At 37.8% G+C, this 12648-nt stretch overlaps 1 protein-coding gene across 1 annotated transcript; it reads right to left on the bottom strand.

Annotated features, from left to right (window-relative positions):
• Window positions 1–6595: 6595 nt before the first annotated feature.
• LOC104426112 (bidirectional sugar transporter SWEET12) lies at window positions 6596–8489 on the bottom strand. The gene is made up of 6 exons (XM_010039060.3): window positions 8304–8489; window positions 8084–8120; window positions 7751–7967; window positions 7463–7621; window positions 7211–7330; window positions 6596–7068 (listed from the first exon to the last, which is right to left on the bottom strand). The coding sequence occupies exons 1-6, from the start codon at window positions 8353–8355 to the stop codon at window positions 6799–6801; spliced, it is 855 nt and encodes a 284-aa protein (XP_010037362.2). The 5' UTR covers window positions 8356–8489; the 3' UTR covers window positions 6596–6798.
• Between the last annotated feature and the right edge of the window lie 4159 nt (window positions 8490–12648).

Here is a 12648-nt window from a genome sequence, read left to right as displayed (position 1 = left end):
GTTTGTTTTGGCTTCCAATTATGCATTACGAGCCTATAATTTCTGTAATTATTTAATTAATTAATTATTTTCCGGAAATTAGGCTAGAATAGTTGACGACCGAAATTTCATACTGATTATTGTGGTGCAGTCTATTTATTTATTTAAGTGCTAAATTGTGCTGAATTGATTTAATTCCAATTTTAGGATTTTATTCCTACATTAATAAATTTTGGTAATTAATGAGAAAATTACCGGGCGTCGGTTTACAGTGCCAAAAATATGTAATGGGCTGTTGAAACTGGTGGATTGTTCAAAAAGTGAAATTATGATATTTTGGCTAAGGCTCACCGTGTACCAACATACGGCTATTTTATCGAGAATGATAAAAAAATGTAATTGGTTGTACAATTGGGATGATATACTATATCGACCTACGAGCGATATGTTAGCTTAGCAAAGAGCAGTATACCGGTATACTATATCCACCTACGGACAATATATCAGCTTAGCATAGAGTAGTATACTTTATTAGTTTTGATTGAATATGTCGATATACTATATCAACCTACGAGCAATATGGTAGCTTAGCATAGAGTAATATATCTTATCAACTTAGATTGAGCACTATTGGTATACTATATCAGCCAACGGGCGATATGTCAGCTTAGCAAAGAGTAGTATACCTGATCATCTCAGAAGCGAGCTATACTATCTATTTATTAGCTCAGCAGTGAGTTGTCATGATATGAACGGATTTTATAGATAGTATGAGATGAGCCGACCAAGAAAAGAGTCGAGATGACATGTAATCGACTAAGTCGATTGATCAATGAATTGATCTGATGATGTGAGTTGATGTGGTTCATGTATATCTGATATATACTGATTTGCAGGAAGGAACTGAGGTCAAGGTAAGCCCTCTGACTTGTGTTGTGCTTAGGCAGCCTCTAAAGTGTATTAACTTCCTAATCGGGTCTTAGGAGGTAAAACTTGCTAAGACGTTGTCTCACCAGTTATTGTATAATCATTTTCAAGTCCTTAGATGGCATTGGTGAAGGACCAGAGGTCTGAAGAGTAGAAGGTGAAGCCTGAAAGATTGACAGTCCTGTCTGACTAGTTAGTCATAAGACAACTCTCTTTTGATAGAAGTTGATTGCTTTATGCAAACTTTGTTTTATGAATTGGTGGTTTAAAACCTGACTTAACAATTCGCCTTGTATATATTTGCACTATGATTTGCAATGTATGTAAGTGTGGTTGCTTTTAAAGTGTGAAAATTTGGAGTTCTACTTTCCTATCTCATTATTTTATTGTCTGTGGATTGTTTATATGCTTTCACATGCGTATTAAAAAGACAGAGCCGGCGATGCATCCTAGGACGTCGCTATTTAATCGACCAAGGTGAGGGATGGGTGCGTGCCCGAGGATTGGGGCGTGACAATAATCATCTACAATTATGACCCAAAAAAAAAAAGACCCATCATGATGTGGTGTTTGATATGGTCCTCAAGTATCTATGTGCAAGAGAGAAATGCATCATTTGTACGTAATGTGCTTTGAGGGAAAGGTAGTCATGATTATATGGTCAATGGACATATAAAGCACCTGGGGTGAGGAAAACAAGCACTATGTCCAAATTGTTGATGGGGCAATAAAATATTATTTTTGATATTTGCATTACATGGGGGTGGCCTTATTCAAAAATAAAAAAGAATCAATATTTGTGGCCCAAAAATAAAACCCATCACGATTTTTACCGAAACCCATCAACCTCCTAATAAAAAAAAAAGCTTGAAAGAAACATAGATCAAAATTAAAAAAAAAAAAAAAAAAAGTGATTTTATAGGAATTATCTTCATTGAATTTGAAAATCGAAATGAGATTGAATTGAAAATCAAGGATGAGGAGGACATTTTTTTTTAAAATATGGATGGATTGAGTTGGATATTTCCGATCTTAGTAATGATTGTGTCACTTCCATCTGGAAGGCAAATTGAAGTATTTATGAGTATGGGTGTCAACAGTTTGGTTTTCTTGAAAACTTGAACCGAACCAAATTCGACCTGAACTGAATACGAACTGAACCAATTTATCGATTCGGTTTTTTAGTTTTCCTATTTTTGCCTTGCTTATTGAAATTGAACTAAATAAATGGTGAGAAAGAAGAGAGATTTTAAGTTGGGGTTTAAGTTTTGTGAGAATTTCAGTTTGATTTGGTTTATCAAACTGAACTGAAAACCGAACCAGATTGAAGAAAAGAAGGTTTACATTTTGGTTATCTGAACTAAATTGAAATTACATGAAATAACGATTCGATTTGGTTTGGTATCAATTTCGGTTTTAGTTCAATTCTAACACTCCTAATTATGAGTGAGTATACGAAAATGGAAGAGAAAACATGCATCGCAAACTATGTGATCATTAGCATTTGAATCAATAATTCATGCCTTAGTTGAAATAGAGTTCATTAGGCAATAGGATACACCCACATGGCTAGCTAACTTGTCTTGGATTCCTAGTTGATTCAAAATTCTCATAATTGTCCAAATTGATTCTAATTAATAGGCTAATTGACCTTAGCATTTGTTGCAAATGAAATATTGTGTTCCCTCCTTTCCTTTTATGTTGCTTTCGGTGTAATTTCCAACAATTTTCCTTTGTATGATAAGGGCATTTATTATAATCAAAAAATTTACCTTTGCTTTTGTTGGAATTTTGGCCATTTAATTTGGACAACGTGGCGGAATCTCAGCCCTTGGATGTTTTCCACGCAAAGGCTGACGTGTTGTGAGATGCGCCATCCGATTTAGGTGCGGCTAGGATGAAAGAGGAGTCATCAGATCGCGATGCAATTCCTGGACCATCTAATCCCACGTTTGAATCATGGCCGCTCATCTGAACTAAAGATCTCGTGCATCCTGGACCATCACATTGAAACTGCACGATTAAATCGTGGCCATTCATTCTAAAAAATGAGCCATCGTCTTCCTCACTTGGGAACCCTCGCTTCGTGCCAAAGCGAGTGAAGCCTCCATTGCCAGACTTGGCTACAGCGCTACGCTGCTCCAGCGTCACCTTTGCTGCAAGAACAACACAGTTGTTGGCCTTCAAATACTCTGCCGAAGCGATCGCTGGGATTCCTCTTGCATAGTGAGCTGATAAATTTTCCTGAGCGGGGAAATTGGATCCTGGCTTCAAAAGATGAGTACGTTTCATTTAATATGAGCAAAAACCTCGTTACATACTCCCGTTCTTTGATTTCTCGAAATTGTGCTAGGGTTACTTCGGGGCCTTTTAGCTTTTCTTCGGTCATCTCTAGTTAATTTCAAATCACTGACAACCGGTTGAAAACGAAGGCTATCGAAAGGTTGCCCTGTTTGAGCTCTAATAGGGCCCGAGTTAGGTATAATTTTTTTGGCTTTATTGAGTTTATCGTACTTCTCTCAAATGTTCTCCCATATCTGTCTTGCATCTTCGATCTAAGAAAAACCAACGGCCACCTTGGGACTAATGCAGTTGTCGACCCAGTCCAAATGAGTTGGTTGCACTTCCTTTAATGTCGTGCAAGCTGCTCATCAGACGGCATTGATATGGTGCCATCAATAAAACCATTCTTTTCCTTCATGACATGCTTGCCGGAGCTCTCAAGACCAAACAGAATGGTTCTCTCATCTCGAGAGTTATAAGGAGATTAGACGGGGTTCTAAGCTATTGACAGCATAGGTATAAAGAGGGTTGTTGGGTTCCGACTAACCGATGTCAGTCCCTATAAAAGGAAAAAAAAAAACTAGGGCTAAAAACTAGAGCTGGGTTTGCCCTAAAACCCTGCGGACCCAAACCAGTTTGATTCAAAAAATGTCAACCCGGTCCAAGAACTGGATTGGGCTTAGTAGTGAGATGTAGACCTTTTTGGTTGGTTTTGGGTTGAACCTAGAACTAAATTGAACCCATTAAGCCGGTCTAGTTTTTGGTTCCAGACTCAATAGGATTGTTTATTGGTCCAAAAAATTAAGGACTAATTCTATGCAGGTTGGTCCTAAAGTTAGGGGGTGTATATCGGCCCAACCTAGACCATGCTCACCCATACTTGGTAAACCTAATGCAGCTGCCAGTATTGCCCTTCCTTTGTCTGGTTCTCTTCAGTCACGCTGGTATATTGATGTGTGGATCCAAAGGTGGGTCATTTGGGTTATGTGATGCGCCAGGAATGATATTATGATTTTTAGGCATTTTCCTTGCAAGGTAAAGAATGACATGAGGCTAGTTTAGAGTGAGAGGCTTTGATATCATGTCACAAAATAAAATTGATGGAAATCTAGATGGAGGAAGAAAAGGGTAGAAAGGTGTATTGCTTTCTCATATCAAAGATGTATGTGTACAGCCTCTATTTATGGCCCATAGAGCCTAGATAATCTAGGTATGAATATACATAAATGAAAAAAAATGATTCCACAATATATAGTATCAATCAAGGGAATCATATTGAATATATGATATCAATCAGTGCCAAAGATATCTTCATCATATCAATTGGGAGCAATAGTATCTCCAACATTTACTTCCCCAATTGCATATTTCCACTCTACAAGAGGGGGATTAGAAAATTCAAATATAAGCTTTTGTCCAACTCTGACAAAGGACTTTATCAACTACACAATTGGAAATAAGAATGCAGAAAATGATGGAATTATGAAGTCTGATAGAGGAAAATAATTTTCAAGCATAGAAGAAATTTATTTTAGGCAATTACCAATTCTATATTGTTAAATTAGTCAATAAAGCTTTTATTGCTGCTAATCGCATACATGTAATTTTTCATATTAATTATATTTGTCCTAAACTCCTGCTATATATAGGGGCAATATCTTTTATAGTTGTAACATTGAAGCTTCTAACCTTAGAGCTTGTAATTCTGATCTTTGTAATGAAAGATTGTTTAGTGTGGCATCGTGATTTTTCTCTTTTTCCTAATTTTTTAGAAAGGGTTTTCCACATAAAAATTCTCATTTGTTTTCTTCTCTATTTTCTTTTCATAGAATTGAGAAATTTTAGTAAATTTCAATATATTCATAATGAGATACATTAGCCTATTTGTAGGTCTTATGAGATAACTATTGAAGATAACATATTAATTAAGGATATGCATTATTGAATGAGATATATACGTGATTATGAGAGATATTCATACTCAAGAAGATCTCATAATATGGCTAATGTACACACACGTTTTTCCTTAAGTGTCTTAATCAAACTGAGTTTCAAGAGCAAGGAGATAATTCAATGATTCACGATAAGGCCCCAAGGCAGACAAAAAATCTAAGTAGATGATAGAGACCTCCAAAAGCGGATGTAGTTAGGCAGTGGATCTTAATCGGACTAAGGCCACGTCTTCGTCGATTATATTTGCGTCTAATTTGCCGGATTACTAAAATTCATGTCAATTTTTAATTCGTGCCTACCTTTGTATCGAACGGCCGTCTCCGTACGTGAATCCTCGTGTCCAACCTTCATGTATAACGAAGATCAAGACAACGAGCGGCCCACCAATGTGCTTAGTTTTGGGTCTTTTCTTTTTCCTTTTTCCTTTTAGCTGCCGATAATGCGTTGCTTTCTTGTTGCGTTGAATGCATCATTTCCGAAGCAAATCTCCGAGTTAGTTCTATGAGAAAAAGACTTCATTACAAACTGGGTTTTCCTACTTACGAACTTCGTCAAAATGTCCATCTTGGTAAACAACCGATAAGAAGTTAAATTGAAGAAAGTTTTCTCCGCCGAGGGTGGAAGAAAATATTGCCTGGGCACGATAGTAATCATCCCCAAGCCTCTTGTGTTCGTCACTGTAAACTGAGTCAAGTTACTCATGAGTATATAGCTTATCCTCGGTTGTTCGAGGATATATTACTCGATCAAATCAACTTGTTTGATCTAGAGTCGAGCTCCAGCTACTCGAATCTTATATTGAGTCATGCTCAAGCTTGCAATTGTAATTGTGATAAAATCAAACATAAAGATCCTTTACGGTTATACAATATTCAAACATAAATGAAAATCCAAGATATTCGAGCTTTGCGAAGCTCCGAAAAATCGAGTTTCTTTGAGCTCAAGTCGAGCTTGGTAAAACTGAAATATCCGATCGAGCTCAAGTCTTGTTTCGAGCACCGACTTACCTGCCCTTCAAAAAGTTACACATTTCCAAGATCTTTTCACAACATTAAGAAATGCCGCCCATTTCACTCAAATATTGTCAGAAGTGGTGTCGGAAATACTTTTGGTGGTTTATGTGCACTAAATGGTGCTAGATATGTTATTTATTGCCACATAGGCAGTTATTAATGCCATCAATTAAGTCGTTAAATCGCTTTTGTTGAAACGTTGCTCACTAAATGACTTTTCGATGATATGTTTGATTATTAGTCTTCCAAAGAGTGGGACTCTCTCCTTTTAAAGGAGGAAGATCATGACAGGCATCTTTGACGGCCAATTTCGATTGTAGTCACGAATCATGATCTTCATGGGTGAATCGAGGCAAAGTTACCATTTCTAATTCGAGATAAAGCAAACTAGATAATTTTTCTTTTTCAAAACGGATTAAAAAGACAGTAGAATGAGTTCATTAACAAGAGGAACGAGACCAGAATGATTTTAAATGCTAGATGAAACATTGCAACTCCAGAGCACTTATGCATGCGCTCTTAATCACCACTTGCATATACAAGTAACGATGCGTACATTAACAACAAAGAAGAAAGAAGTAAATTAGCTTAACTAGCTACTGTAAAGACAACAGCAGAGACATATGCAGCGACTTAACCATTGTTAAACTTCACATGAAATATTCACCACTGGTCCATTATCGGAAACTTCAAAGCTTTTCTCACCCTCGTATACATCATCTTTCCTCTCCTTGACCTCATCAACATCGATGGTGACATCATCAGAGGCGACATTGCAACTTTGAGTATCGGTAATTGGCTTCGCACCACCTAAATAATGGGGCTCCTCCAAGACCATCACATTCCTCTTCCTGTATATCAGATACAGTCCCATCTGAAGCACTCCAAGGATAAAACCTAGTACGTTTGGAACCTATATGAATGATCATACTTGTGTTAATGAATGTATATCCAAAAATAAAGCGATATCTAAACTGTAGTCTCCCCGACAAAATTTTTTCTTTGGGTTATAGAAAACTCTTTAGCATTAGTATTTGCTGAAAGTCGATGTATACCACAATGTGGATGTCCTTGAGGAATAGACCGTAGAGAAGCCAAGTTACAGCGCTGAGAGTGAGGGAAAATGAGAGAGAGAAGGGCATGAACTCTACGCTTTTGGCTCGGATCACCATTCTCTGCACAATATTTGTCAAAAATAAATGTCATGCAAAACTTGTCTCACCTAACTTAGTAGCATTGTGCATGAAGAAAAGTATAAATAGGGAAAATTAAAAAAAAAAAAATCAAGAATTACTCCAATGATTCACCATAACACTTAAAGGAGCTCCGAAAACGATGATGGAGAATCCAACACAAAGCCACCCAAGAAGTTGGACCCTGGTTGATCCCTTTGTTAAGAAGCGGGACAAGAGTAGAAACGAACAAAACCCTCCAAAGCCCGTCACCATCAGCTTCACTGTAAATATCTGCATGAATGCGTGCATGCAAGCATTTATCATTAAAATGCCTTCTTTAACAACTTATGTCGTTACATATCAACCAGGTATGAATTATGACTATATCATTTATATGTGATTGGATAGGTAAGTTCGTACCTTGGCTTTTTTAGGAGCATAAGCAAGGTAGAGAGCAACGTAGATGGTCTCTATGACACATCCCACTGAGTTGACAGTGAAGAGAAGGAAATCATTGGACTCAGAGTTGATGGAGGCGTAGTATAGCCAGAGCATGGCGCTGAGCAAAGAAACCACGTACGGAACTGATTGAAACCCTTCGGTCGACTTCCTCTTGCATACCCTATAAAATGTTGGTCTGCCAACATAAGCGAGAAAGGGATTGCAAGAATCCTATTAGCCACTCGTTCATGTTCATACTTCCAGACGCTTCTGTTAAGCTAAACAAAAAGTTGATCAAGAGGATGAACTTACACTGGGGCCAAAAAGACCACGAAAGATATGAGATTACCTGGGACAAAGAATTATTTAAAAAAGATGACAAATGAATCAGTCCATGGCCTTACGAGGAAATCAATATCTCGATGAGATAGGGGTTAGTGATGGCACAAGTATAATATGCATGTTAACCCTAGTTTGATGAAGATACTAAGTGAGATTTCAAGTCAGATCATGTCAAGCTAAAACTATATACCTAGGAGGCCAAAAGCAAAAGCCCAGGGATTATCGGTCGAGAAAATGGCCATTACCCCTCTCTCTAATTCTCAGGAAATCAAGGGTGGCAGCTCAACTGAAGGAAATATTTGAGAATGAAAGATTTCGCAGCTCAACACAGGATGCCCTAGTTATGTCTCTAGCCCTCAGTGACGAGCTGTGCTGTGTGAACTCTTGTCACGCAGGCCATGCAATATATATAGAGGAGAAAGACCACACCATCTTGGGCCTTGATGTAGAGTATTATAATCACCCAAAATAATTGGTTGGGTGGCGTAGCACAGACAGAATGTGCACCCGAAAGATCAACACCTAATCAGATGATTTCTTCATCTATCAATATTTTCTGCCAAACTTACTTATTAGACTTTTCTTCCCCTTTCACCTGAACATCCCACCATGCATTCGGGCTTCTTAAATAAATTAGGTTTTCATATCTTTTCTGTAGGTTTTTAGACGTTTGTCGTTTAAGACTCCCTTTCTTTATCAGACGTCGAGAGGGTGATGTGAATCCATCCGCTTAGCGACCTATCACGGCACAAATGTTCTGTGCCTCCTACATTAATGGACGACAGGTGGCTCCCGATCAAGATTCGCATGTCCCTTGAACTATGAATGACAAATCTTTTCGGCTTAATAAATCCAATGTTAAAAGAACTCGAGGGTATTGCGCTCCATCTGCAACAGCTTTTTTGACTGTCTCGCGTGCATAGGATGAATGTAACATCCATTTTCCTGTACTGGGACAAGTGGCAACGTGTGATCTCGTGACAATTATATGTATCTAACTCTTGTGGAAGAACATATATTATAAGTGTTTGCCCCGGATCCATCATTTGATATCACGTCACTTTGAGTTTTTGTGTTTGGAGTACGCCTCGTTATAAAACTGAATAGAAAAACTGCGCTAGCTCTCCATAATTCACCCCTCTTAATTCCGTAGGTTATTAAAAGTCCTCGAGATCTTAAAGCAGTAGTGGATCTTGGAATATATATATGACCACCTGAAGTGATAAGATTTGCTTTTTCTGAGTGCTCTGAACTCTAGTGACGCGATGGCTTACGAGGAACTCTTAAGATATTTTGTGTACTTAAAAGATCTCATTAACATTAGCAATCAGTACTTCTCTTCGGCTAGATATTTGCTGTGACTCAGGTGATTTCTACGATGCATGCGTGTGCAGTCCTAGGATGTATTATTGTCCTGAGGACTCATCATTTAGGAAAATGTTTCGACCTTTTATGACATCCCGATTTTCCAATTCTATTTTCAATAAATTGAGACGGGCATTTCATTGGCACGCATATAGTTCTTTTCCCTAAACTGATCACTCATGGGATAACTAGTCTATCAGGTGAAACCGTTAAGAAATTCTAATACATCAAACTCGATAATTTGACCGAGAAACGACCTTTCGACTGAGCTAATCTGCAAAAGTCATTACGACACAGTTAAAAATCGATTAGAGACCGGAGATAGGTCGACTCGACAGAGGCATGTAATTGAGTGTGGGTGATTCCACCAGATCGCACAATTCTTATCGATCGGCACTGGACCGATTTTTCTGTTGTTTGGGTACCCTGTGTCCGTGTTTGAAACCATGAGATTACCCCAACAACCGAAAGTCGCAAATATATCAAATATGTACATTGTGGCTTGAATTGATCAACCACAGGTCAAATGCATGCAAATTTCTAAAAGTTGCTCGGCAGATCAAGACGCGCTAGTATCGCGCTGAAGTGAAATTAACCGTGAAATTGAGATCAAATTCAGAAATTGAAAGTTCTGGTGTGGCACAAATCATTTTAGGATCATTGATTCATATTCGGAAGATTTTTCATGTAAGCCGAGTTTTTCAGCAAAATAATCAGAAAATGGCTAATTTGGCTCGAGAAATTAGCAAGATTTTTCATGTAAGCCTTTGGTCACACTTTTGGGGCTTAAGTTGGTTCTACAGATAAGTGAAGATGTGAATTGAAGTGTGGTGACATTGGATTAATTTTATGGACTTCGATTGAACTCAATTGGAAGAAAATTGAATGGAATACATTAATGTGCAAGATTTTATGCCCCAGCGGAAAATGAAATTTGCACCCATCGGAAGAGGTTGTGGAGAATTGAGTTAGTGGAGCATGACATCAAGTGATGTCATGGTGTGGGGCAAGAGTGGCTAGGATGTTGACAAGTGAAGAGTGAGGATTTGCTCTTGGAAAGGTGGGCTATCACCATCATCTTCTTCCTTGAATCAAGGGAGCTTATTGGATTTTGGGGAAAAAGAGGAGAGAGAGAGAGGAGCTCAATTGGTTGGACCAGCAGCCCCGACGCCCCCTTCGTCCGCCTCCTTCACCCGCTCGACGCCGCCGCTTGTCGCCGGAGCCGTCGCCATCGCGGTCGTCGCCCGTCCGCATGTGCCTCGCCGGCTAGCTCGCCGTTCCGCCGCAGCCCGAGCGCCCCTGAGCTTCCATCATCTTCGTTAGCCGCTGTTCTTGGTCGTCCAGCTCGCCAGAGAGCCACCGTGAGCCAGCCAAAGCCAGCTCGCCGCCGGTGCCGCTTCTCCTCCGCTTGCACGACCGGCCGACTAGCACTCGACTCAGCCGTTGCTCGCGCGACCAGGACCCTCCAGCTCCGTCATTCACCTCTATCCTTGGTCGCCAGCCACCACTGGAGGTCCCACCTGGCCGCCGAAGTTGCCGCTTCCACCGCCCCAAGCTGCTGCCGTCTCTCCCCTGTCGTTCCTCTGTCCGATTGAGCTCGGATCCGCCCTCCTTCAGCCTAAGACAGCAGCTGCAAAAATGGGTATGGCAGCTCAGTCTTGGCCTGTTTTGGCCGCCTTCCCGAGCTCGGATGCTCGGCCCGCTTTGAGGAAAGTTGTTCCCCTTAGCGTCCTCGTCGTTTTGGTCCGCTTGGTTCGTCAATCAGGTGAATTTAGCTCACTAAATCTTGATTAGACAGTAATGATACCCTAAGTGTGCTTAGTTTAAGTTAAGTAAGCTTAGGTGATTAGTTTAGTTTATTTAATTGTGATTTAGATTAAGATGTTTGTTTAATTTAAAGCATGTTTAATTAAAGGCTAAGAAAGCTTATTTAATAATAAACCTTGATGGGACATAATAGGGTTTTATTTTTTATTTACTTAAATGTTTCGAAATTCTTGAATTTTTAATAATATATTATATTACGAAATTATTAAAATAATATTATTTAAAAAAACTGAAAAAAAAAAATATTTTTGACCACGGTTGCTTAGGGCGTGCATGACAACCATTCTTGTTCTAGAAATTATTTCCGAAACAAATGATTTTTCTATTTCTATTTCTAGAAGAGTTTCTAAGCGAAATAACCGTTTAATAATGACACAAAATTTATACTTTAAAAATAGAAATTCGTTTGATAACGACACAAAATTTCTTCTTTTCTGGACGGCGGTGGCGACGACCAACGACCTTTAATATAAAAAATAAAAATAAAAATGATTTAGTAACAAAAAAATAATGAATAAAATAAAATAAAATAAATCATAAAAAATAAAATAAAAATATCATTTTATTTTATTATAAAATTAAAATATAAAAATAAATTTTATTTTATTTATTCTATTTTATTTTATTTTATGAATAAATTTATTTTAAAATGAATAAAAAAATTGATTTGGCAAAACACTCAAGGCAAATAATAATAAATTTATTTTTAGTATAAATAATTTATTTTTATTTATCATAAATAATTTTTTTAATAAACTAAAAATAAAATGATAAATAAAAATAATTTATTTATTTTAATAATTTTATTTTTATTTTTAAATGAATAAAATGAATATATTTATATTTATTTATTTTTATTTTTAATAAAATGAGGAGAGGCGGAGGAAGAGGAGGAGGCAAAGACGTAGAGGAGATGAGGGAGGACTCACCGAAATTAGGGTTTAGTGAGAGAAATTATTTCTGATTTCTTTTCCAGAAATCAAAAGTAGAAAATTTTAACTTCTGATTTCTCTTCCAAACTTATTTCTGGAATAGAAATCTATTCCAGAAATAGAAAAATTTGAATAGGTTTATCAAACGGATTTCTCTTCCGAAACAAGTCCGGAATGTAAAAACTATTTCCGGAACATAAATTTTGGATTGTCATGCACCCCCTTAGAATTTCGTGCCAATCGCTGTTGTGTACTTGGAATTTGAATTTTATGATTGATTGTGGCAAATAGAGTGTGATTGCGATAAATAGGGATTCTTTTTATAAAATCCCAAGTGTTAAAATTTGATGGAAGAACGACTGTGATTGACCACCTATTAGAGGTCATGCCCAATAGGGCTATAATTGACCA

This window comes from Eucalyptus grandis, chromosome 11 (genome assembly GCF_016545825.1).
Source record: "Eucalyptus grandis isolate ANBG69807.140 chromosome 11, ASM1654582v1, whole genome shotgun sequence".
NCBI lineage: Eukaryota > Viridiplantae > Streptophyta > Magnoliopsida > Myrtales > Myrtaceae > Eucalyptus > Eucalyptus grandis.
The sequence above is the reverse complement of the archived record's forward strand: the minus strand, read 5'-3'. Positions and strand labels throughout refer to the sequence as shown.

Coding starts and splice junctions, on each gene's coding strand:
- LOC104426112 (XM_010039060.3), bottom strand. CDS start 8,355: ATGGCCATTTTCTCGACCGATAATCCCTGGGCTTTTGCTTTTGGCCTC. Junction 8,121..8,303: donor TTTTGCTTTTGGCCTCCTAG/GTATATAGTTTT, acceptor TCTTTGTCCCAG/GTAATCTCATATCTTTCGTG. Junction 7,968..8,083: donor GTGGTCTTTTTGGCCCCAGT/GTAAGTTCATCC, acceptor TTATGTTGGCAG/ACCAACATTTTATAGGGTAT.